This window comes from Python bivittatus, unplaced genomic scaffold (assembly GCF_059951505.1).
Source record: "Python bivittatus isolate LINGU-HERP-01145 unplaced genomic scaffold, Pbiv_v1 ctg000980_np1212, whole genome shotgun sequence".
Classification (NCBI taxonomy): Eukaryota; Metazoa; Chordata; class Lepidosauria; order Squamata; family Pythonidae; genus Python; species Python bivittatus.
In genome coordinates this window covers 36,450,853-36,477,178 of record NW_028277125.1, presented here as the reverse complement: position 1 = coordinate 36,477,178, position 26,326 = coordinate 36,450,853, and the positions used below count along the sequence as shown (strand labels likewise).

The following is a 26,326-nucleotide window of genomic DNA, read 5'->3' as shown; positions in this document are numbered from 1 at the left end:
TGTAATGCCTAAATAGAAGGGCCTGATAGCTGAAAATGCAAATGATTTGCAGGATCCAGGAATAAAAGTCAGTGAAAAAATGAGACTAAGATTAAATACAAAGAAAAAATAATGACAACAGGTAGAACAACCAGCCTTAGAATTGACAGTGAAGATATCAAAGTGGTGGACAGCTTTTGCCTTTCAGGATCATGCCTAAATCACAATCACAAATGCCGTGATGTGTCTATACCTATGAAGATCAGAATTGTGCAAACCATTCCCTATGACACTCTATGGAAGTGAAAGTGGACTTTAAAGAAGCAGGATAGAAAGAGAATTGATGCTTTTGAACTTTGGTGCTGGAGAAAACTCTTGAGAATACCATGGACAGCCAACATGGATCATCGAACAAATCAACCCAAAGTTCTTACCCAAGACACAAATGACCATTCTCAGATTATCCTACTTTGGACACATTATATGAAGATCTAGTTCTCTGAAGAAGGTTCTAATGCTGGGAAAGGTGAAAGGAAAGAGAAGAGGACAACCAGCAGCAAGGTAGATGGACTTAGTTACAGTGGTGATGAGTGCACAGTTGGAAGATCTGAAGGACCAGGGTAGACAAGGATCATTCTAGAGAAAATATAACAATATGATCACAAGAGTTGATACCAACTTGATGGCACATAATCAATTAGAAGGGCTACTGGATTGGGTTGCAAAACCCTATATGACCATTAGGTGACATCAGAGAGATACAGAAACCCCTAACTTTGGCAGCATTATCTTCCTTTGGGAGTAATTATGCCAGTATAATTGCTAGAAGTAGGATGGTATAGATTTTTTTTTGGTGCCTTTGAGTCAGTGTTGACTCCTGGAGACTGGACAAGTCTCTACAATTTTCTTGGCAAGATTTTTCAGAAGTTGTTTGCCACTGTCTCCTACCTAGGGCTGAGAGAGAGTGACTAGCCCAAGGTCATCCAGCTGGCTTTGTGACTAAGGGGGGACTAGAACTCACGGTCTCCGGTTTCTAGCCTGGTGCTTTTAACCACTGCACCAACTGGCTCTCATAGAAATGTATGTGTGTGTATGAGTTTTCTATTAAAATCTATCAAATGATGTCACTATAGACATGACTCAGCACAGGGTGGGGTGGAGGCTATGTTATAAAATGTGTTCAAATATTCAAATTATGAACAATATCTTATCTGTATTATCTTTAAGAAAATGTGTTGTTTTTAATTTCTGTTAGAAGAGAGGTTCAGTCCAAGGGGGAAAATATATGATTTTTCATAAGAGTATGGGAAATTAATGAGTTGCTATAGCAACCAGTCAAGTCATTTTAGGCTGGACTTCATATCTGGAGTCTGAAAGATGAAAAATTGATCCTGTTATTTGTCTCATCGACCCTGGGCAATGGGCTGGAATTAAAGCCAAGAACAGGTGGGGGCGGGGGCGGTCTGAGGGGTAATCAGGATCCAAAGTGAAAGCTGGAGCCAGAAGCAAAAATTGCTGAGAAATATTTAGCATACTAGAGCATTGGTACTTCATTCAAGGGTCAACTTGAAAGGGTGACTTCCCATGAGAGAAGGGCCAGTGGCTGTTCTGTACAGATTTGTAATCAGCTCAGATGTTTGTTTGTAAGTATGACACAGTAAGCCACAAACTATTAATGGCACAGTAGCCTATCATATTGTGTAGCGTATGGTTCCTTGCCTTACAAAAATATAGAAAATTGGAGTAAACAATGGCTAAATTATTCATAAGTAACTATTTTGTGCAAACAAGCTCTCGTACACATAAAACAGATTAATTTCCCATAACACACCAAGCTATAGTTTGTTGGGTTTGCACAACATTCTAAAACAAACTGTAGTTTATAGTGTTGGAGTTCACACAATACATTAATCCAAAAGCAAATAACAACAACAACAGCAACACTGTACCATGGCTGAATAGGTTGTTCAAACTAACCTGTACCTATAATGTATTTTTCATGTTATAGGCATGATTGTTTCCTGGCAAGGCTACATCCACTAAAAAGTTTGTGGGGAAGGAAGCTGGATCAGTAAGTCATATTGAGCTGACAACAATAGCCATCAATAAATTATGTCAAGTGGGGTGGGGGTGGATAGGAAATCCAAAAACAATTAAAGTCTTATCCAGCTTTTCTCAGTGTGATGCCTCTAGACATGGTGGGTTTCAAATGCTATAATGCCCAACTAGCATAGCTAACAGGAGATGGTCCAACACATTTGACAGGTCCTAGGTTGGGGAAGATTTAGAATAGCTGTTTAACACACTCAAATCAGCTATAGAGAGAGTTTTTCTAAATAAATTCACAGGTCCAATTCATTCCTTATATTCCCCCCCCCCCCTTTTCCTTCTCTTGATATGTTGCATGCTTTGATGAGATGGAACTCAAGAATGTGAAACTGATTCCTTGGGAGTCGTTTTTTTTTTAAAATTCTGGCTAAGGGAAAGTTTGTGCTTAAAGTCAGAGGTTGTCAAGCTCCTTCTTCCTTGCATTGGAAGGCAACTATAATTTAATAAACCATGATTATGCAAACCATGACTTGGCACAGTGTATGAACCCAGACATAAGGGTAATGTCTGAATCCAGCCCCAGTCTCACAAAGGAAAAGGAGCTGGCCAACCAAAGACTTGCAACGTGACAAAGAAGATGCTGGACTTGGCAGTTTAATGAACTCAGTCACAGTCTCCATGCTGCTGCTTGTGGATTGGAATGTAACACTTCCTATTCACTACACAAGTACATGCTTGATGAGGTTGAGTGCAGTAGTCACATTTTCTAATAATATGCTATCTAAAGTGACTTATGTAAGTGTGTTGCCAGAATCTGATGAAAAGCACTTGGCCTCTGTAATGTTGAACTATACATAACTCATGAACTTCCACATGGTTATGATAAGTACCATGCTTAAGGCAGTTATCTCAATTGTCTTTCCTGAAACATGAGAGTGAAGAATTTGTCTTGCAGTTGAAAGTTGACATTTCTTACTGTATAATTAAGGAGTAGAGACTATGAATAGAGAGACTTCTGGTGAGTACCATGGCGAGCTAAGACGTCCCTGGCGAAGTGGGATGGCGTTTACAGCAGAGATTGGTGACTGGATGTTAGATACTGGGTGGCGAAATCTCTCCAGAGAAAGGAGAGATCATGAGATTGCCCATGCACATTCCAGACAGCCACAGGAACTGAGGTTTTGTGGTCAGCTTATGAGTTGAGCGGCTGGGAGTCGAGGGATACCATCTAAGCTCACAATCATAATGCAGCCTTTTATGGACAAAAAGCTCAATGAAACCTCATTTCTTAATCACCTTTGGAATTATTTTTTACTGCTTTGGAAATGGTAAGACCCTTCAGAACAGCAAGCTTGTATTGTATTCACTGGGTGAGTCTCCTTCTCCTTAAAGAAAGAAATTTTAAATATAATTTTAAGGACTTGGAAAAATATTATTTTTTGGAATAAACAGCAAAAGGGTATTTAGATTGTTGATTTTGGAAAGATAAACATGGACTAGGGGACTTTGTATGTGTTTCAAATTACAAAGAATCTTCCAAATAATGTTGCCTGTTGATTGATGAATTGTTTCAGAAAAATGTACTAAAAATGCAGATTATGATTGTTGAACACACCTGCTTCGAAGTAAATTTTATTATACTGAGTGGAGCTTCTTCTGCTTATATATTTAGTATAAAAAAGCAGTCTGCATTTAGTCACAGTCTTAACATGAAATGGAGGAGGAGATTACATAGGGTTTCAAATTAGATTCAACCAGGCACTGGGATACTTTCAGATTGTCCAAAAATAGCCTGACAGGTTGGTGGGTGAAGGAGGGGTGTGAGAGGAAGTGGGTTGGAACTTTCATGGTACCTCAGTACATTGAAAGTGTTCCTTCCCAATCCTTCCCAGGCCCATCCCCCATACCATTAGCCTGTCAGCTGGGTTATTCTTGGACTCAGGTTTAGATCATCCTTTCACTTGCTTAACAGGAGAAACAGACAGAACTCTCATCAATTTCATCCCAACTTCCAAATGTCCCACATAATAAGTGCTGCAAGGGAAGAGCAGTACTGGCAGCAAGTGGTTACGGTCAGCAGCACCTAGAAGTTTATCTCATGGGATATACAAAATGGCATTGGAGTAGACAAAATGGCAGCTCCCCTCTCAAGTAAATGTAAACAATAAGAAGCATGACCACATGAAATGTTTTGTTGGCAGAAGTAATAAAAACTCTGTAACACACTGATTTGAGACAAAACGAGTAACTCATCTCTTTCCCAGTTTAAATTAACCAGTAGCCTTATTTTACAAACAGGTCTACTGTTCTTTTGAAATATTGCTGAACATGTGTTTAATAACAGATTGATTAGTCTTCCAGAAGACCTGAATGGTGCTTTGCAAAGCATGGGTCTGGTATTACACAGGCAGGTCCCTCCACAGAAATCAGGGATCCAGTATCTCCTTGAGCCCAAGCCAAAATGTCCATGGAAGGCAGAGGCCAATGATTGGAGGGAGAGGGTGTGTCTATAACAGAGTCACCCTTCCAGTGGGAGTTCAAAGTATACTGTCTCTGTCACATTAACACCAAGATAATGAATGAGGCATCATAGGTTGTTTGTATGCCAAGACTTTTGTCAGGAGAATATAGAAAACAGTACTTTAAAACTGGAACAGCTAAAGATGAATTTAGGCTGCATCCATGATCGGATGGAGATGACAAAAAGGCTGCATCACAAAGATATGTCCTCTGAAAAGATTTAACAGAATGTGAGAATGAACCCCAAAGACTCCTGAGAGTGACTGGACTGAAAAAGCAAAGAGCCAATGGTTGATCACACACTTTTCAAACTACAGAATCCAAACTATTACTTGGAATGATCACCATCCATAGGCAAAACATACTCTTTAGTTTAGTAAGTGAGAAATAGAAGTAGAGAGAAACTAGTTAGTTTTTATACTAACAAACCTTGAATGAAAAGCTGTAATATAAAAGATATGTTCAGCACTTTCCAGAAAAGGGGAAGGAAAATTGGTACCTTTCTCGTGATTTGAATGTAGCTCTTGTAAACCCATGTGGCAGGAGCAGATGTGAGCTGAAATGTCCCATCAAGAGGCTACACGGCCCTTTTCTAAAAGCAGGATAAATTAAAGTTTCTGTCTATGGATCACCAGAAAATTTACAATTGTTTACCAAAATGATGTCCACATGAACTCCTTTTTGGCAGCTCACTTGATCCACACTTATGCATGGCCAGTTTAATCTGGTAGAAAGCCATCACATCTTACATATCCTGGTGTAATCCTGGAATACATTGCTAGAAGGAATGGTTGGGATCAAAAAACAAACAAACAAACAAACAAAAAAACTAGAGTTGAAATGGTTATTGCCAGGAATAAATTCTATACTGAAATGGAGTGTCTATATCTAAGAAAGGACTTATTTCTGAACTGTAATTCCTATCCCATAAAGCTAACAGCCATGCTATACATAGTTTATACTCTACCTTCAGACTCAAATGCGAGAATCAGGTAACTTCTGACGCAGTGGGTAGAAACAATGCATAGACAGGAGAAAACTGTAGAATTAAATACAAATACAATAATATTGGCATCTAAGTAGATTAACATAAGTTTGAGCCACTTAGAACATGAATTCAGTTACCACCTTTCACCTGAAAAATCTGACACCACCCCATCCCACTGTGAACTGAGAACTAGCAAGACCAGCCAAAGCAGTTATACCTCTCCATTAAGTCGAATTTAAACCAAACTGAGCTTTATCTTTTGAGGCTAGACGCTTTAGCTTGTGCAATTAAAATGCTTACTAATACACTCTAAAATTGCTGGTTAGACAATTCAGTCCTATGTATTTCATTTGATTCATGCAAATGCAACTATTAACTTCTAACTATTTACTATGCAAATCTCTGTATGAACATCCAGCTATATTCAGTGAGGGTTTGCTCCCAAGTACCTTTTTAATTATAGCTGGTAAATTTAATTAAGAATACAATTTCCAAGCAAATGTGTGGGAACTTTATGTTTAAATGTGTTTGAATTCAACTATTTTAAATTGTTTTTCAAATATTTCCAGATTTCCAGAGAACAAACCTTTTAGATAACAGCTGTTGAAAGTTCTTCTCTGGATGCTCTTATTTTGCAACTGACACTTGCATGTTGCATTATATCAAAGTGATCATCCCAAAATTGCTTTGGCATCAAGGAAACAAAGCTATTTTTTCCAGCATACATTCCAAAAATGATTTTAGAATGCATAAACCTAAAAAATCTTAATACTATCTTGATTTGAAACCTCCAACGATAATTTGTCTCCTAGATGATACTGACCAAACATCTTCATCTGTTATAGTGCAATGTCTAACAGTTATTTGGGGCTAAGTCCCCACTCCTCCTGCTCCAGTGTTGTGTAGCTTTTTGTAAGATTATATTATTAACCATCTTTCTAATTTGTATAGTTCTGAAACTTGCTTGAAATATGTTTCTGTATAAGTTGAAAAAGTCAGTTCTGTATAAGTTGAAATGAAATATAAAAATGGATGAAAATAAAATGAATTCTTAAATGATCACAGTGAAACGATTGCTTCAGTTTGAAGGAGATCAGCTGGGATTTTTACCTTGCAATAAAAACAAAAGTTATTTTAACTGCATTGCAAAAATTGTACTGCTTAACTCGACCACCAGAAGGAATCAAAGCACCGCAGACAGAACTTCAGCCTTTATTTCTCCCTAGGAGCCGAAAACGAAGCCTAGTAAACTAGCTTTCCCAGGAACCCTCGCTTTCCGAATTGCCTACCCTGCCCTCCTGAATTGTATCATGGGTATTGCAGTCTCCGCTCCTACTTTTCTCTAGCAAGTTGCTTGGCGCAAGAACTAGTCTTCCCAGTAGCCTCCGCGGCGAGTCAGATTCCTGCGCATGATTGTTTTCGTTTTGCTCCCTGCCTCTCCTGCAGTTACTATCGCCGAGTTCCCTAGCCTCGGCTGGCGCGCGCTGAGCTACAATGGGGCAGCTGGGCAGGAGGGACCCTTGGGATGCAGGTGAGGGCGAAAGGCTTCAGACGCGCCTGGTGACAGAGGCGGGGCGAGCTGTTTGGGAATAAAGCTGGCGGCGGCAACCGTTGCCATGGCAGGTGTATCTAGAGGCTGGGAGGAGCTGTTCTCTCTGGGGGCAGTAGGGCAGGGAGCATTTTGGCCTTCATCCATCTCCGGTTGGCTGCACGTCTGGAAATACTTGATGGAAGTAATCCACAGGGGGTCTTCTCCGAATTAATCTCCACCCGTTAGGTTTTTTTATTACATGTGGCAGGAAAGGCGTTTCTTTAGATGCTTTTTTCCCCCCCTCGTTGCAGTCCACCTTAACATTCCCCTTTGTGCAGCCCTGTCATACTTGATAAAATTTCTTCCAGGGGAGAAGACAGGGGATTAAGAGGGGTCGATTTATCACGCGCTGGGAAAGCGACTACTATAAGTAATCTGTACGGCTTGGTTTGATTTTCTGTTATTAACCTTCTCCAGATCTGCTGTCCTCTATATGTCTTGGACTACTGTTCCCATCATCCAACTTAATTGGAATCTTAACACCCACAAGAGTGGATGGAATAGGAAATTATTCATACCGGGCTTAGTCATGAAGTTAAGCTTCATATTGTGCTTTAATCTGGACTCTGGATGGCAAAGTTGTCTCCATTCTCAAAGCAACACACTGTTTAATCTGTGCTTTATCATACAGTTACTAATAAAGAGAGCCTCTTAATTAATTAAACAAGCAGATGTTTACTCCACCCTTTTCCAAAGAATTCTGGATGGTGTATCTGGATGCAGGTGAACGCTCCCCAACTCCCTGCACACTTGTAAGTTGATAGACTAAGAGAATATCAGGTTCTGAGTTACATATTCTAAGTTGATGAAGATATTAGTAGAGGTAGGCTGCCTGTTGAAATTGTTATCATTCATGAGTTCATGGTAAAGTGTGAGCATGTTTGTATCATATTAATTGGCTGCACTTTTTCTCTTTTTGTAGCTAAGTGATCAATAGAAGGTAACATTTTTCATTGCTGTGCAAGATTTGGTATATGGGTGTTGTGACAGTCTTCAGCCATGGCTCATCTGAGGGAATTTGCCAATCAGGTGAGTGAGAACTTGAGGCTATTTCTCAATCAATTTACATGAAATTGAAATATCCAAACAAACTTCTGCATGTGGCCATATTTGCATTATATTTCGACAAATGAACATGAGTGGAGCCATTTTTAATCCTTACTTCACTGCATTGTACCCAGGGTTTCAGACTCTGTGAATTCAGACTCATTGCTATTAGGTTTGTTGTTGCAAAGATCTTGTGGCATCTTGAGTTTGCATGGTCCAGTTTACCATGTTATGTGAACCAGGCCAGCTTCTCTGGATACTTCTTCCTATCATTTTGCTAGATGGCATCATACTGTATATCTCTTTATATGTGTCAGTTTTTCACAATTAATCTTTTCTCAAGTTTATGAGGGATTGGCTGACTTTCTGCCCTGATGCTTACTCTGTTTCTCCCTCTCTTGCTTACATTTTATCTTTTTATATTTCTAGGGTGCATTTGGTGATCATTGAATGCAGAAATCAAGTGTGAGGCTTGCTTGTTGAGAGTATACATGGACTTTGTGTCATTGTATGAGAAGTTGCTTGCATCTTGTACCTTGTTCAAGAGTTTCTTAGTAGGATTTATATAGTTGCATTATTAACAGTAAGAGCCAAATGCCTTTAACTCAAAAGCCTTAGGACAGCAACTGAAACTGGTAGAACCATTGCTGGTCATTCATTTATGGGTGAGTCTGTACCATATCTTCTCAAAGTGACAGGCAAAGTGACCCACCCATACCAGGTATAAAAATAAGTGGGAAGAGGGGTATAATCTGGCTTCAGAAAAATAAAGCTGCACTAAGAAAAGGTAAAGCAGTATAAAATATATTGTAAATGTAAATGTGTATATTTCTGGTTTGATTATTGTTCTTTTAAAAATTTGTTCCCAGCTTTTAGCTCAAATTACCTCTGTGGCATGGTTTGCAATAAATTATCTTGATGGGGAAAAGAGGTGGTAAAGTGGTCTCATAATATTTTAGCTCCTAGCTGTCTGGAATTTCTGCTGCTTCTGTTACTCTTCTTATGGAAAGCATTTCTAGTCATATTGATCTGTATTTGAATGCTTGCACGCTTTATATTATTTAGGTTAGTTCTAGTAAAGATACTGACTTTATCTGTAGCTTTAGCTTATAGGAAGCGACTGGTGTCTTCCTCACAGCTTTAATTTTCATTTTGTTTTGTTTTTATGTAATTTATATATATGAATATATGAATTTGTACATCTGAATAATATTTGCTGGTTTGATCTTGTACCATACATTAATACATAATAATTATGGCTAGCTATGGATTTTTATTACTATTTTAATAGGGTGGTCTATTGGCAATTTTAGGGAAAATAATTAATACTCACTCATCCATCCCTATTCCATATTCCATATTAGTGTGCTTTCTACTTCCTGGATGGAACTGCCACTTCAGGATGGAGGTTCTCTCACAAAAGAGATACAGAGTGTACCTCCTGTCTATTCTTTGGATGTCAGTCAGCTGTAAGAAATGTACATGGGCTCTTAAATATCTTCCCAACTTTCTGATTTTCCCATGTTACTGTCATACTTACAGGAGCTACAGCAGATCAAATGGAAATAGCTCCAGAAACCTTGTTAAAATATGAAAGCTAAGATTGAATTCTGCAGCATTTAAGATTATATTCACAAACTTTATAACTCCATTTACTACTTCTCTTTTATAAATACTTCAACCCATAAAAACCTTTAAAGCTGAGATTCTTTCAAAGTAGATCTAGTACTTGCACACTTTCTTTTCAGATATAATCTAATACATAAATCTTATATTTGGTTGGTCCGCTTACTGCTGTCTGTTTAAATGCATGTAATACTGTACATATTCTTCCCTGATTCATTGGCATTCTGCTAAGCCAGTCTTCTGAATTAATCACATTCCTGGCTTACACACCACGCTAACTAATCTTGCTTGCTTGGTTTGCACTTACTTTCATTGTGATTCCAAATTCATGCTTTATCATTATGTGTGAATCAGGCCACTGGCTTATTCTGAAAAAAAAAGTAAAGTTTCTGACTTGAGTTTGATTCTGGTGACTTCATAGTCCCATTGCCCTTGCCTTTTTTCAGGATATTTTTCAACTTCCCAGTCTATCTTATAGTCCTGGAATTCCCTGTACCCAAATTAGTTTACAGGTTGGGAAAAGGTCAGCCAAATATTGCCACCTGATGAGATTAGTTTAAAAATCATGATGAAATGAACACAACTAAGGGAGAAAGGAAATGCTTTGCTTCACTACAGAACTACAGGAGAAAGTATTCATATTGTAGTCTTCCTATTCCTCTCCTTTAGATTGATGAGATACTTTGTTTTCCTCTGAATATGATGTAGCTATGAACTGTATTATACCCGTCAGATTAAAATAACTTTTAACAAATGTCCCCTGAACTTGATGTTTTCCTTATATGTGAGTTGACTTGGCTTGATGGGATTGACAACAATAAGCCAAAGTTACAGGAAATGTAAAGTAGATCCTGCTGACAATCTCCTGCATGGAATGTGAAGAGGACTGTGCAAATTCAAGGTTTTTTTGAATTCATTCCAGCTCACATCTGAGAGTTAGCAGGAACTTCTAGGATTTGTATTTTCAACATAACTGCAGGGCATTAGGTAGGGGAAGGTTATATTGTACTAAATCATAGAACTCATGATATGCAAAAGAGGGGAAGACCATTCAAGTTTTATTCTATTTAGAGCATACAGTTTCTCCTTTCACATTTATGTTGTATGGTTAATCATTCATCTATTGACTACTATACATTGACACACAGTGTGTGTGTGTGTAATAAAACCACATGAAGAGTCTTGCAACACATAAGAGACTTTCAATTTATTATGATGTAACTTTCTTGTTCTGACCTATTTCTTTATTTGCATCTGATGGTGAGCTCTGGTAGACCAAAGTGCCTCATTATTTTTGCTGAAGTTGATTGTCATGACTACCCCTGTAGAAAATATGTTGAGTTACAATATAGTTTTTGGTATTCAGAAAACCTCACATATATTCTTTTTCTATTCTAGTAGTAAGCTAGTATTGTCACTGTACTATAGAAGGTTCACTTAGAATTGTTATAATAGCTAATAATAATAGCTAACCTTTGTTTTTCTGCTTTTTAGAGTTCTGAATAGGTTTTCTTAATGTGTTGTCTTTCCCTCTCACCTCTTATCTTCTTTACCTCCCTAATGTATTTTATCTAACTTAGCATTCTCGGGTTGATCCAGAAGAACTGTTCACCAAGCTGGAGAGGATTGGTAAAGGATCATTCGGGGAAGTGTACAAAGGAATTGACAACCGTACCAAGGAGGTAGTAGCTATCAAAATAATTGACCTGGAAGAGGCAGAGGATGAGATTGAAGACATCCAGCAGGAGATAACAGTTCTTAGTCAGTGTGACAGTCCGTATATCACCCGATACTATGGCTCCTACTTGAAGGTAACTGAAACTAGAAAAGTAGCCTGGATTGCAATGCTTTTATTGCAAGCTGGTAATTTTGCAATTTATCTACAAAACTGGAGGAATGGGAAACAAAAACCAACTACTGTACAAATTTTTCTAGCTCCAAGCACAGTGAAACGGCTCCTTTTATAGGCACACCCTCTGTTTTTTCCAACAATTGTCTATATTTCCTCACCAAACAGCAGCAAAAAATCTTGTGGTAAAGACCCTGATATGAGTGGATAAATGTCAGCATGGGAAGAAGGGTTTCCTTCAAAGTCCTTTCTCTATTATGCATTAAGTGTTTAAATAAAAATACTCATGATCGATAGACTAAATATTTAGTCTTCCAGAGATCTAATAATTTGAATGAAATTCAGTCTCAGTAATCAGTGGAATGAATGAGATATGCATGCAAAGTGTTCCCTCCCTACATTTACTGATTCTAAATTAGGCTTTCTTAATCATTTTACTGAGTTTGTAGCTTGTTGGTGTATAGTCTGGAACTTTTTAATTGAAGGTACTTGATTATGGTGAATGAGCTTTGCTTCTGAAATGCTAATCTTTTCTGCTGTGAGAATATTATTAGTGTGTAGCAAAGATAAAGTTGTCCTTGTATTTCCTTACCCTAACACTCTTGCATGAAACTGGTTACCATGATATTGTTTATATAACTAATTTCTTAAAGCACCAAAAATATAATATCACCATAAACGTGTTACATAACGTCAGTGACACAACTAGGTCTTATTCTGGTACTAAGAAACTATTCAAGAGATGCAGGACAGCCTGTTTTGTCTAATATTTCTAATAGGAAACTAGATGGATTTAACTAGTCATCATAATAATGCCACTGCTGTCACATTTGCTTGGCTTAATTTACAGGGTACCAAACTCTGGATAATCATGGAGTATTTGGGAGGTGGCTCAGCTCTGGATCTAGTAAGTATCTTTGTTGTTTTGTTCTATTATCTTATCAGAATTTGCTCACTTAGAAGCAGCTCAGGATTTCATATAATCAGTTATGACCTAACCCAACTGGTATTTGGCTCCATACAACTAACAGATTTGGTATTCTGGCCTTAGTTGAAGTGGATCATCTGGACCCTTTTCAGTCTGGGTTCAGGCCAAGGTATAGTACTGAGACGGCATTGGTCACACTTGTGGGTGACCTCTGGAGGGCTTGGGAAGATAGTGGTGCAACTGTCCTGGCCCTCCTGGGTCACTTGGCAGCTTTCAATATCATTGACCATGGTATCTTTCTGGACTGGCTCCAAGGAATGGGAATTGGAGACACTGTTTTGCAGTGGTTCTCCTCCTCCCTCTGTGGCAGGTTCCATTTGGGTGGGGAGAGGTCCAGTCCTAGACTTCTGCAGTGTGAGGTATCTCACGGCTTAGGTCTTTCACCCCTCTTCTTTAACATCTACATGAAACTGCTGTGTGAGGTCACTTGTGGGCATGGGGTGTGGTATCATCAGTATGCTGATGATACTTAGTTATACATCTCCACCCCTAGCTGGTCAAGTCATGCTTTTGAAATGCTGACCCAGCACCTGGAGGTTGTGAGTGTCTGGATGGGTAGGAACCAGCTCCAACTCAACCCTAGCAAGGAGTGGCTTTGGGATTTTGGGCACCCAGGGTCTGGTGATGTGTCATCTTTGATCCTTGATGGGGATGCACTTCCCCTGACAGAGTTGGTGTGCAATTTGGTGGTCCTCCTCAAGGAGCTGGTGGCAGCCATGGCCAGAGGGGCCTTTGCACAGATTCATTTTGTATACCAATTGTGCCCATTCCTGCATAGAGAGGCCTTGGTCACTGTCACTCATGCTTTGGTCACTTCCAGGTGGGACTATTGCAATGTTTTCTACATGGGGCTGCCCTTGAAGTTCACCAGAAGTTACAACTGGTTCAGAAAGTGGTGGAATGCAGTGCTGGGCCCCTGTTAGTTTGTCCATATTACACCTCTGTTGCATAAGCTGCACTGGCTCCCAATTTCTTTCCAGATGCAATTCAGGGTGCTGGTTATCATGTTTAAAGCCCTACATGGCATAGGGCCAGGTTATTTGCAGGTACCCTGAGGGTATCTGCCCAACTTACCAGGTCATCAGAATGGGCACACTCCAGGTCCTTTCCCTTAAACATTGCCATCTAGCAGGACCTAGGAAGTGTGCCTTTTCTGTAGTGGTCCCTGACCTGTGGAATACCCTTCACCTAGGGATCTGGCTGGCCCCCACCCTTTTAGCCTTCCAGAATGTTGTAAGGAGCTGGCTCTTCCCGCGGGTGCTGGGATAGGATGAGATGAAAGCCTATGAATGGTTGTGATGCTGGGTTTTGTTTTTATAGTTTTATAGTTTTTTGTTTGTTTGTTTCTTTTATTGCTGTTGTGAGCTACCTAGAGTTGTGTTTTAAGATGGGCAGCCATACAGTCTCTTAAATAAATAAACATTCTGATAGAGGCAATACATTGAAGCCTTAGCTAAACTGTGAAATAAGGAGACAGCTTAAGTGATTAACCCTATCATACCTAAACACTTTCTGCTTTCATGCAGAGCTAAATCAGCTCCTTGCTTTACTAGGAAACTGAGAGTGATGAAGTGGGTTAGGTGGGACTTTATTTGTATTATTTGTTTATTTCTCAGACTTTTAGGCTGCTTAGATTATGAACATATTCCCAGTTGGATGAAAAGCAGCTTTTTCCTACAAACAGCCATTCTTCTACTTACACCACATCATGCTACATACCACCTAACAGTCCTATGTCTCTTTTTAAACCATCCCCTCGACTGTCTGCTGGCCTCCTTGGAGCAAATCTTTTGGTTTAACTTGCCAGTCACCATGACACCATTAACAACCATATTATTAGGTTTGGCCATTCCAAGGGATAGCACCTGTTTGCAGGTTTTTTGCTACTTTCTATTTTTCCTGAAGCTGTATGATTGATAAGCAAACTGAGTGTATGAATATTTAGTTTTGTTTCCTTTACCAGTTTTTTCTTGGCACTGGTGTGTGACATTTCCTTTAGTCACTGTTGCAGTGTACTTCGCAATTTTGGACTGTAAAAGTCTGACTTCTCTCATCATTTCAGCATTGGCTGTGCACTCCAAGTTGACATTTGAGTGATAACATGAATGTAAGCAGAAACTCTTCAGATAGATCAGACTGAGCCAGCCAGTGGTGTCTGCAGGATTAGTCTGCTTCCATCAGAGTGATGAAAGCAACATTGCAGTGTCATGCCACAAGCTGCATCCCTTGGGGCATGGAGATAACATCACGATGCATGTAGAAACGGGACAGGGCTTGCAGTCCCACAACATGCTTTTGTCAATCTGACCCTCTCTTTTCTCTCCATGGACGATGCTAGATTAAGCACAGAGTGAGGCCTATCTGAAGTTGCAGTCTAGGGCAGCAGAGGCAGGAAAGAGCATACTGTTCTGTCTCCATTGCATCCACCTAGAGTAGACTGGCGTTGTACTTTCATGCTGTGAGGTATTTCCTCCTCCACAAAGTTCTAAGGATGGTGCAGAGATTTAGAACAGTTGAAGACACACTGTGAGATAGTTATGTCATGCTTTATGATAAAGCTGATTGGATTAGGCTTCGAGTTGGATTCTAGTGTTGAACAGGTGATAGGGATGTAACCTCATCAACTCTGAAGTATTGAGATCTTGTAGGTATGTTATAGGAACTATGGAATCACACATTTTTTCAGCTTTTAGGAAATTTGTAAAGGCAATCTTTCACCAGATTTTTAATTGTTAAATGGTTTTTATTTATTTTTTGTTATTTTTTAAATTGTATTAGTCACCTTGTGCTCATATATACAAAAAGTGGGGTATAAATCAAATGAGTAGTTAGAATATAGCCTAATTCAGCATTTGGTTCCAAGAGGTACAATCATAAGTCCTCACTGGCCTTGTTCATGTGACACAGTCCACTGTTCTTTTGGGGTAAACACTTTCATGCAGCAGCTGTGCACAATCACAGACGTCCCAGTCAGAAAGGAAGTGGGAAGCCTTTCAAGCAGCTGTCACTCCCTGCCATTATCTTATTTTGTTTAGAAGATTTAAAAAATCCATAGTGGTCCAGTTGGAGTTGGTACAAGCATAGAGGGTTGGTTCACTGATCACCTCCTTTTGTACCCTTCTTTCCCCCACCTCTGTATTCTCATTGGGAAGTAAAAAATAAAATAAAAAGGTAAATGGAATTCCTAGAGAAGCCCATTTTTGCAGGGCTATATGAAGACATTGCCTTCATGGGGCTTCTCTGTCTTGTACTTGTTCGGATGACACCACTGATTGAGGGAAATTAGCAAACACCTCCTGGGATAGAACAAGTTAGTTTAGCTAACTGAGGCTAAACTAACTCCTTCTGACTCCAGTGCTGTTTGGTAAGCCACACTTTCTTGACCTAATTAAACATATAGTGTGAACAGGATTATATAAAATTGCTACTCTATGCACTCCTTGCATTGTTTAACAAAGTACAGATGAACTAAATGTTTTATGTGTGAAATTATTCAGCAGTTAGGAAGCTGGTTTCTGTTCAGGATGTGTTCTGATTCTGCTCTAGGATTAACTATTGAAAATACCTCCAATCTCCTAAACAACTATTCCAGATTGAAACTTCATAAAAGAGAGGGTACTAGATAATATTTTTTGCAAATCTTCATAGCCAGAGTCATTTCATATATTTCATGGACATATTTCTGCCCTTTTCTTTCAGCTCAAGCCTGGTCCCTTGGAGGAGACCTACATTGCCACAATCCTGCGAGAAATTCTAAAAGGTCTGGATTACCTTCATTCTGAGAGGAAAATCCACAGAGACATAAAAGGTAAGGTGCACAGAATACACACTGTGTTCATTTCTGGCATTTCTTTATTGAGACCAATGAATCCATGTTTGTTGTTCGTTTGCACTAATATCTTGGAAAGAAAAATATAGCCTAAGTATATACATTTCTGTGATCATGCATTAAACCAAGGAGTCTGGATTCTGACATAAATCTGTTCAACGGACCAATGAAGATGATTTCTTTTCTTCTCTTTTTTAAAGATGAAAATGTTTTGTGATTTTGAAAACGAAAAGAGGGGATGAAAGCAGCTGAAATGAGACTAGCGTCTGCACCGTGGGTGGCAATAACACATTATTAAGCAGAAAGCATATTATTTTACTTTGCCAAACCCCTATGTTTATAATTAAATTGCACGGGCTTTTGAAAATATAATAATAAATGGAAATCATTTGAAATCAGCATAAAAGTCCTTGTTACAATTTTGAATCCATTTGCTATAGTAAGTGTACTGAAACAACTGACTTCTCTTCATAAAAGGATGGTGTCAGTACAGTCTTATTAATAATGGTTTTTGGTGAGAGTTATGCTATGTATATAAATTGTGCAGTTACTCTCAACCTGTGTTCAGTGTAATACTTCTGGATAGTGATTTTTTAAAGGCCAGAATATAGGGTGGGGTTAGGGTAGTTACAGTGGCCTTTCCAATAGAATATATGTAGAAAGGAAAGATGGAAAACATGGGAAGGACAGAGAATGGAGAAGAAAGCTAAATGTTTCAGGCAGGACAACAATATAATTCCATTGTCTGGCTTGTGAACGTATAAGTGGACTGAAAAGTAGACTTTAAGTTTAACTAACTTTCTGGATATTGTCTTTCTTCTTGGTACAGTTCTTTAAAGAACTATTTGTCTTCTTCTCTGCTATCTTGAAAATTAACCGAAAACTGTATACCAAACCTTCAAAAGATACTATCTTTCACAAGAGAGAGAACTCCCTTTGATTACATTGCTTTTATAACTTTTTGTTTAAACAGCTGCCAATGTGTTGCTTTCGGAGCAAGGGGATGTGAAACTAGCTGACTTTGGTGTGGCTGGCCAACTGACAGACACTCAAATCAAGAGAAATACCTTTGTTGGGACTCCTTTTTGGATGGCGCCCGAAGTCATCAAGCAGTCAGCCTATGACTTCAAGGTGAGCTGAGAGGAGCAACCAGAGGCAAAAAGACCACCAATGTGTTATCAGGGCATTGCCCTATGTTAGAAAAAATAAAAGATTTATGTTATATCCACATCCTTTGTCCACAGTAATGGTTGAGCATACTAGCAGAGTATTGCTGCTACTCAAAGAAGCAATTTTTAGTGAATATTTATCAAACAGTTGATCTCTTTGAAATTCTGTATCACCCACATCTCACTAACATGTCCATGTCTGAAAAATGAAGAACATTAACAGATTTTTTCATGTTGCAAAACCTCAAATACAAGAGGTGTGTAATTACAGGAAATAAAAAAATATAAAACCATCCTTGGGTTCTTCTTGGGGACCAGTGACCAGTGACTAACACTTTGACCCTGAGGATCATTTTCATTTTTAGTAAATCCATACTTAGTGAACATATTTTTTGCTCAGCCACCTGTTCAAAATGTTATGAACCTGTTGGTCATAAATAATTTTCCTTTAGAGGTTACTTAATTTAGACATAGGGAGGCATCCACATGTTGAAAACACATTTCATACCCATTCACATAGGAATTCCTCTCAGCCCTAGGAAACAGGCAATGGCAAACCACTTCCAAAATTTTGCCAAGAAAACTGCAGGGACTTGCCCAGGCAGTTGCCAAGAGTCAACATTGAAGGTGCGCGCACACTCACATTGGATCGTTCTGGAAGGTGAAATGAATTATTGTATTCTGGAAATGGGAATCAAAGCCTATGACTACACAGTGTTGGTTTCCATGTGTCAAATTAAAGTGAAATATTCTGAGTTCATACCTTTTTGTTCTTCTTACAGGCAGACATTTGGTCCCTTGGCATTACTGCTATTGAACTGGCAAAAGGAGAGCCTCCAAATTCTGACCTGCATCCAATGAGAGTTCTCTTCCTGATTCCCAAGAACAACCCTCCAACATTAGAGGGGCACCACAGTAAGCCCTTTAAGGAATTTGTGGAAGCCTGCCTTAACAAGGACCCCAGATTTGTAAGTGTTTTTTTTCTTTTTTCTTTTTGCTTGTCTTTGTAAGCAGAGCCTATAGGGTACTAGATCTCCTGGATCAAAATATCTGGCAAAAGCTATTGAAAGAATGTAATACTTGACCTTTGGAGATGAGCCATATGGACTGGGACTAGGGAGACTGAGGTTCAGGTTTACCCTCAGCCACAGAAGATTGCTAAGTAACTTTGGGCCAGTCATGCTCTCACCTTTTCAGACAACCTACCCTACAAAATTGTTGGTGGGAAATGTTATGTACACTGCTTTGAGCTTCTGGAGGAAATGGATATAAGGTTGATTTTAAAAAAAAGTCTGCCTTCTTATTTGGGCTTCTGCTAGCTAAAACTCATTTTGCCTTTGTTTGCATAGAGGCCCACTGCAAAGGAGTTGCTAAAGCACAAATTTATTACACGTTACACAAAGAAAACATCATTTCTCATGGAACTCATTGACCGGTACAAACGGTGGAAATCAGAGGGGCATGGTGAGGATTCCAGCTCAGATGACTCTGACATGTATGTATATTCCCTTTCTCCTGCCCCACTCTCAGATAAGAATAATTCACAGTTAGTTGTTAGCGAGAGATTGTTAGTGAGTATACATTTTGCCTCTTGGTAAATAATCTTTTGTAGATTTTAACATGGATATAATTGATGTGGCTTTTTGGGTGTGAATGAGAAAGGAACAGCATATATTATTTTAATGCTAGATGCTTCCATTTAAAAAATGGAGCCAAATGGAATACATGACTGTCCAACCCCGGTTCAGTGAGTTGGAAACCTACCAGAAAAATTAGTGCATCAAATATTAGCCCCTGATACACCACATTAATTGTGAGGGCATAGGAGCAGTTGAAGAAGCTCTTCACAATTTTTGATCTGTATGTAAGGAGTCTGTTGAACTGACTCCAGTTCAACACATTTCTTGGATACAAGTATTGTTTGTTTATTCCCTAGTGATGGAGATGCAGATGAAAGAGATCAAGGGCCCATCTGGACTTTCCCTCCAACTATTCGTCCCAGTTCCTTGAACAAGTTGCATAAAGGGATGCCTCATCATGGGTCCCAAAAGGTCAGTTTGGTGTTTGTTGCAGCTGGGAAGAACCAAACACTGATAGGAGGTCTGGGGGGACTCTAATGTTTCTCTCATGACCTGAGACAACAGTATTAGAACATTAGTTTGCTTTGGCTGCTTTTTATTTTTAGCAACTCATTAATACCAGATCTTTGTCAAAAATGTTACTGCTATTTTTAATCCACTACTGGGAAGTGGTATAAATGCTCCTGGCATATAGGATGTCATTCCAGTCTTAGGCTCTTTCTGGAATCAGAGTGGGATCTCCTGAGTGTCTGCAGGGAAAAATAGAAAGCTGTTAATGATATCTGTCTCTGTTTTCCTTGACAATATAGATTCATGATGCTTGGCAATACACTGCATTTTTGTGGACAAAGAGCAAATATAGGTACAGGTAGGCAACGTGGTGCACTCCAAATTTCAATCCCCATTAGCCCAAGTGGCCAGAGATTATGGAACTTGTAATCCAAAACATCCGGACTGGATTCGTACATTACATTAGGTCATAAACGTGTTGATTTTGACTTAGCACGATGTAGGCATACAGACTACATTTTGGTTTGTAGTTCGTTATGTGCACTTAGCATTATGAATCAGGCCATATGGCCTTTTCAACAAAACCTTGTTTAAAGCAAACCTTGGCTTAGCATAATGTGTGAACTTGTCCTAGAATATACAAGGTTGCCTGCTCTTGATCTAACAGGTTGTTAGGTTGGCTTAGGGAAATGCTAGCTGGCAACCTTGCCTTCTCTTTTTCCAGGCTTCTGAGCCCATCAAGAGGCAGCCCCGATCCCAGTGTCTCTCTACTCTTGTCCGTCCTGTCTTCAGAGAGGTGAGTCTCTGGCACATTCTGACCAGTTTGTGTAAACTTGTTCGTAACATGTAAAGGGCTTGGATAAGTAGGTGAGGATCTCTGAAGAGGATAGGAATCTGAAAAGCAAGTGTGTGGCAGGAGATGATTCTTTAACTGAGAAACGAGGTACAGGTTCTACTTATGTGTCTAAATCCAATACTCACAAAGGCTTCTAAGTATTTTTTACCAGTACTATTTGGTCATGCATTTTTGGGGCGGGGGGGGTCATTTATATATTTAAATAGCAAGCATCTGTGGTGGTTCATAATACCAAAAAAGTAGGTGTCAAGTATAGCATGAAGATGAACTGCATGGCCCTTCTAGTTATGATCTGGTTCAGTATAGAGTAATTCTGGTAAGGCAAAAATACTCGAAACCAAAAGAAGCAGTTGGTAATAATGCACTACCATAACAGTATCTGTTTGAAATCTGTAGACTGACTGCTTATTTGGTGTCAGTCTTGGAGTTTGTTCAGTGTGTTCTAGCAAAAAGCATTTTTTTTCCACCAGAGGGAGTAATACACATTGCTGCTCTTCTTCCACACTGTCAGTACTCAGCTTTGCCCTGTTTTGCATCCTGATTATGTGGGAGGCACATAGCAAAGGATAACTGGCTTAGGTCAGGATCTCTTCAGGACAGATCACAGCTACATAAGCCATACTGATAATTGAAAGAGAGAGATACTAAAGCAGACAAGCATTTGTTATAGAATTATTGCTCTTGTACTGATACTTTTTGCTTTCAGTTTTGCTTCACAGCTAGCTATTCAGTTTCTGGAGAAATTCTTATAGTGCAATCTGACCAGAACAAAGATTTTTCTGCGATTTAAATGCCAAGTCTACTGAAACTTAAATAGGAGATTCTAGGAATTGCGCTATGTGGAGAAATGGAAAGCCACACTAAAAACTCTTTTACAGGGTGGTGGATGAACAGGATATTTTTAATGGAACAAGAGTGTTCCATATTATATTGCCTAATATATATAGTGTTCACAGTTTTATATATGAGCTGGTCTCATGTTCTGGCCTAAAATTCTTTCATGCTGGAATCAGGAGTTGCCTAAACATTTGGTTGTAAAGTGTATCTGACAAAAATCAGCAAAGAAATATACTACACAGCACCTTTTTAAGTGTGGGTGGAGAGTAATAAGCTTACGTATTAAAGTTGTGCCTCTATTAACTATGGAATATATGCTATCATCTCTGACATAAAATGAAAATTTAGAAACAAATCTTTTGACTGTTCTAAACAAAGTGCTAATTTTACTTTGGCAGCTCAAAGACAAGCACAAGCAGACTGGAGGAAATGTGGGTGCCATGGAAGAACTTGAAAATGCTTTTAGCTTAGCTGAAGAATCTTGCCCGGGAATCTCAGATAAACTAATTGCATATATGGTGGAGCGAGTGCAAAGGTAAAATCAGCAAGGGCTGTTAGCCTGATCAAACTTAATAGTGGTAGATGAGCAATAATTATCTATTCCTAATTTATGCTGCTTTTGGTTTGTGCCCACAATATTTAGGTATATGCTGTAGATTATGGATTTCCTCCTAAAGTCAGCTATCTGGAACTTAGTTCTTTGAATGGTATCTGGACAGGATACTGAAAATCCATCATGGTACTAATCCATACCAATTTTGGCTAAGCGTGACTGAATATTTAGCCTGAAACCATGTTCTACTTGTTTGTAATAGAATTTGAAGAAAGGTTATAGTATATATAATGTACTACTTCTATATACCATATCTGTAAGGTGAAGATGGGTCATCTGTACCCTCAGGGCCACCAGTGCCATGCAGAGTTCCCCTCATCTGTGCTTTTGAATTTCAGCTTCCCACTATTTTGAGGCACACAACATATGAAAAAGTACCCACACACACACACACAGCAACTCACCCCGAAAAGGAATCCTCACCCTCACCAACCCCCCCCCCAACCAACCTACATGCCTGTGATGCTACCCACTCTTGGCTTAACAACTTACAGTGGAGAAACCTGACAGATTTCTCTTGTTCATCCTCAGGTTCTCGCACAGTAGGAACCACATGACTTCAGCACGCTGATGAGTCTGCTCTTTATTACTCATGAAAAGGGTGACTCCCCCCACCCCATCAGCTCCATAAGAACTGCATCTTGAATTCATTACCTGCTATTGGATGTTAACATTGTGCTATGAATTCCCAGACATTTCAGAGCCTTTGTGTGTGTGTGTGTGTCATGATCGCCCATGATGGGATTTGTAACACAAATTATCATGGACTACTTCGCAGAACTGGGAGGGTAATTTCTACAATGCATTTCATGGAGGTTTTTAAACAATAACCAATTTTGCTCAGGTCAGACTTGTTTCAAAGCAAAATCCTGACTGCTGGAAAATCCAAGATTCTTAGACAAACACATTCCAAGAAGGAAGGAGACACTGGTGGGTTTCTCCTCTGGCCAGAGGCAAAGTTTACTTAAGCACATGGATGATCTCTTGCCAGTCAGCTAGATAGTGATAGATAGCTGTTACTCAAGAGAATTTTCTTTAGACTTTCTTAGTTAGTTATACAGGTGATATTTTCCTCCTCAGTCTGCTTGCCCCTTTTGTAAGGCAGGCTTGTCTGCTGCTGTAATCTGCCCTTGGCCACATTTCAATGACAATAGCTCAAAGCAAATATGCTTGTAGTGTGGCAAGGCCTTTTGCTGCTACACAGTATTCATTACTGTTGATTCATATCTGATTCATTAATTTTGGCAAACAAAGTATTATGGACTTATTAAGGAGGAAAGACACTAATTACTCCTACAGGTTAGGGAAGCAACAGAATCCTTCCAAAGTTCCCACATGTTTAGAGGTTTGTTTGTGAAATGTGGCTAACATTTTCTGTTAAATTGAAATAAAATGTGGTGCCAATCAGTGAAGAATATTCTAGGTGACGTTCCTGAAACATGTTCTTTGTTCTGCCTCTTTAACTGTTCATTCTGTGTTGGACCCAAATAGTTTTAGGAAGCATCCTATCATTTTCTAAGTAATCTGACACTCTTGAGTAGGGAGTTAGCAGATCTATAGCAGTATTAAAAATGGAAGTGGGTGGTCTTCAAGTATCATTTTCTAAATCTGTAGCACCAGTCACTGATAGTGCCATGGATGACTTTCTTGAGAAAGACATCTTACTGCTTAATAATTACAGTTGTGGGTGGAGGTGGATCTTCCAGTTCTGTTTATCTTCCCTGGAAAATGCTCTGTTGATGATATTCAGATATTATGCTGGAACATAATGCTCTTAAGAAATAGCTGGGGCAGTTGTATTTCAGCCACGCTCATGGATAGTCAACTAAAAACAGTAGGTAGAAAGCTGAAGAATCCAATTTCTTTACCATTATTTCTCCAAATTGCTTACACAACATATAGAAATATACCAATGGAAAACAGGAAGCTGCTGCTACTTTGTGCTGTTCATAAAAGGTACTTTTATGCTAGTCCACACGGTATCACCAGAATGCTCTCAAAAGTGTCTCCAATGTTCAAAGTAACAATGTATTGGTATTCAAATAAGCAGCAAGAGGGATCTGCCACTTCCAATAAAATTAACTTGTAAAGCAATGTGACTTTGCTTCTTTATTCATTAGATTTATATCTTGCCTTTCTTCTAGGAGCTCAAGATAGTACCCACTCTTCTATTTTTTTCCACAAAACAACCCAGTGTGGTAGGTTGGGCTGAATGTTAGTGATTTGCTCTGTCACCCAGTGAGCTTCCATGCCAGAAAGTAGACTTGAACCTAGCTCTCCCCAGCCGAAGATAACAGCTATTATTGGTATGACCAAAGGAATGCAAGGTTTCAACTAGATGCTAATTAAGGGACGTTTACATATACACTTCCCTTAGGGGTTTTTTTTGGAGGGGGGGAGATGTCAACCTTGGTCTTAGGTAAGCTAGAAGAATTAGCCACCTGGTTTTATAGGCAACCATTTCTGTGTTGTAACCCTATCAGCAACATAAAGCAAAGGGTATTTAAAGGGGCACAAACTGTGGATCTTTTAAAAATATCGAATATTCCCTATCAGATAATGTATTTGCTGCAATCTATATTTGCCCATAATTTCCTTCTGGCTATTTACATATCCAAATAGACACCAAGTAATGCTTTGTGCTAGGTGGCTAAAAGAACTTGAAAATAGGAATTTGTTTCTTATAGGAAAATATTCCCCTACAAGGAGGAAGGGCTATTGGGCTGGCATCAGACATGGAGTCTTAAACTCTAAGAAGAACAGGAACAGGGGAGGTATAATGGGTGTCAAATTAAGATGAATCTAGACAGCGTTAACAGTGCTGAAGCTTTGTTGATGGTTTTAATGAAGAGTAATGGTGACTGGCAAACTTAAAATGGATTGGGTACTGTTACATGGCTGAAGCTTTTTTTTTTTTTTCTGGGATAGGGGAAAGCATCTGAAATGGAAGATCCCACCTGGAAAACTGTGCCAAAGGCAAGAGGAGGATGCGCCATAGGAGTTTTTCTATTCAATGCAGATGATACCTCAGGTATCAACTGGGGCAGAGGGAGGAAACTATCAATCTGAAAGGACACTAGACAATATATTTTTTAGCTCTTATCTTTAAAGAAGGATGTAGAGAGTAGCATAATTACAAACACCCAGGTGCACATGCATGAGAGCAGCATTATAGCTTGCAAGTATATATGCAGTTAGAGAAACCTTAGGTGCTGATATTCACAAGCGCAGGAAAAAAAGTTGTTACCATGTCTTTTCGATCTCAAGCCACTGAATTGGTTATGAGAAAGGAGAGGGAGAGAAGATGACTTTGTCTTGTCTAGCAGTAAATAATACTTGCTAAAGCTTACTAGGGAATATGGTGAATTTGAAAGTAGCTTATATACTTTGATGTGTTTTCTTAATAAATAAATAAAAATCTAACAACCCCACCAAAGGAGTTGCTGTTGTCATGTGTCATTCATGAAATCCTATGAATCCTTAGGAAGCCCCAGATTCCAGATTATGTATGACAGATTATGAGCAAACCATATTTAGAGATCCATAATAGTTTATTTCCAAAAACAGACTAATAAATAGAGACAGAAGGTATAATGAATGACCATTATATTAAATAAATCTAGGAATTTGCTCCTCATCAAGAAAGATGTCAGAATTTTCCCTCTGCCGTCCATGGGAAATAAACCCTAATCTTACATAGCTTTTGAATCAATTCCATGAGTAATGAACTGAATCAGAATTTTTGTCAAGTCCTACTTCCAGTCTCCCACACTTCAAGATACACAAAATACACAAAAACACTTCACAAAAGTGTTTAAGGTAACATTTCACCCCACACTGCTTCCCCTAAAGTACACCACCCTTCACCACATTGTTGCTTAATCTAACAGAAATACAGTTGTATTAAGATCAGCCCTCTTCAAACCAGCAAGCTACTTTACATTGCTATCCAAGGACAGTATGTGGATCTGTGCCATGTAAGAAGCATAGAGCCTTCTCGCCAGGGTAGTTCTTTCATCTTCACTGAAACACATAGACAGACACCACAGACTTTGCTTCCATGGCATAGGACAATGGCGCTAAGTTACAGGAGGTGGTTGTGAATGGGCTATCTGTTATTTGTAACTTGCAGCTGTGGTGGTATCTAAATTAGATGAGCCATCTTAATAACAGAATATATACCTTTAAAGTTATGCCTGTGCCAGTTTTTACATTGTAAATCCTTGGCATTTATTTATTCCTTTGTACAAAAATTCATTAGTACATCATTATTTCTCTAACAGTTAATGATATGT

General features: G+C 39.0%; 1 protein-coding gene across 8 annotated transcripts; it reads left to right on the top strand.

Annotated features, from left to right (window-relative positions):
- Nucleotides 1-2,909: 2,909 nt before the first annotated feature.
- On the top strand, nt 2,910-25,470 carry STK25 (serine/threonine kinase 25). Of its 8 annotated transcripts, none has more exons than XR_015794396.1 (13): nt 6,921-7,067; nt 8,050-8,156; nt 11,381-11,611; nt 12,500-12,556; nt 16,337-16,445; nt 17,440-17,597; nt 18,418-18,603; nt 18,985-19,130; nt 19,572-19,686; nt 20,450-20,521; nt 21,817-21,953; nt 24,176-24,337; nt 24,960-25,470. XR_015794396.1 is itself a non-coding variant. In XM_007431814.4 (13 exons), the coding sequence occupies exons 2-12, from the start codon at nt 8,127-8,129 to the stop codon at nt 24,186-24,188; spliced, it is 1,254 nt and encodes a 417-aa protein (XP_007431876.1). In that variant the 5' UTR covers nt 6,921-7,067; nt 8,050-8,126; the 3' UTR covers nt 24,189-24,229; nt 24,960-25,470. The 8 variants fall into 8 exon arrangements, 6 of the variants coding, with proteins under 6 accessions (XP_025024699.1, XP_025024700.1, XP_025024698.1 ...); XM_007431814.4 differs by having other exon boundaries at nt 24,176-24,229; XM_025168931.2 differs by lacking the exons at nt 6,921-7,067; nt 24,176-24,337 and adding an exon at nt 2,910-3,046.
- The last annotated feature ends 856 nt before the right edge of the window (nt 25,471-26,326 follow it).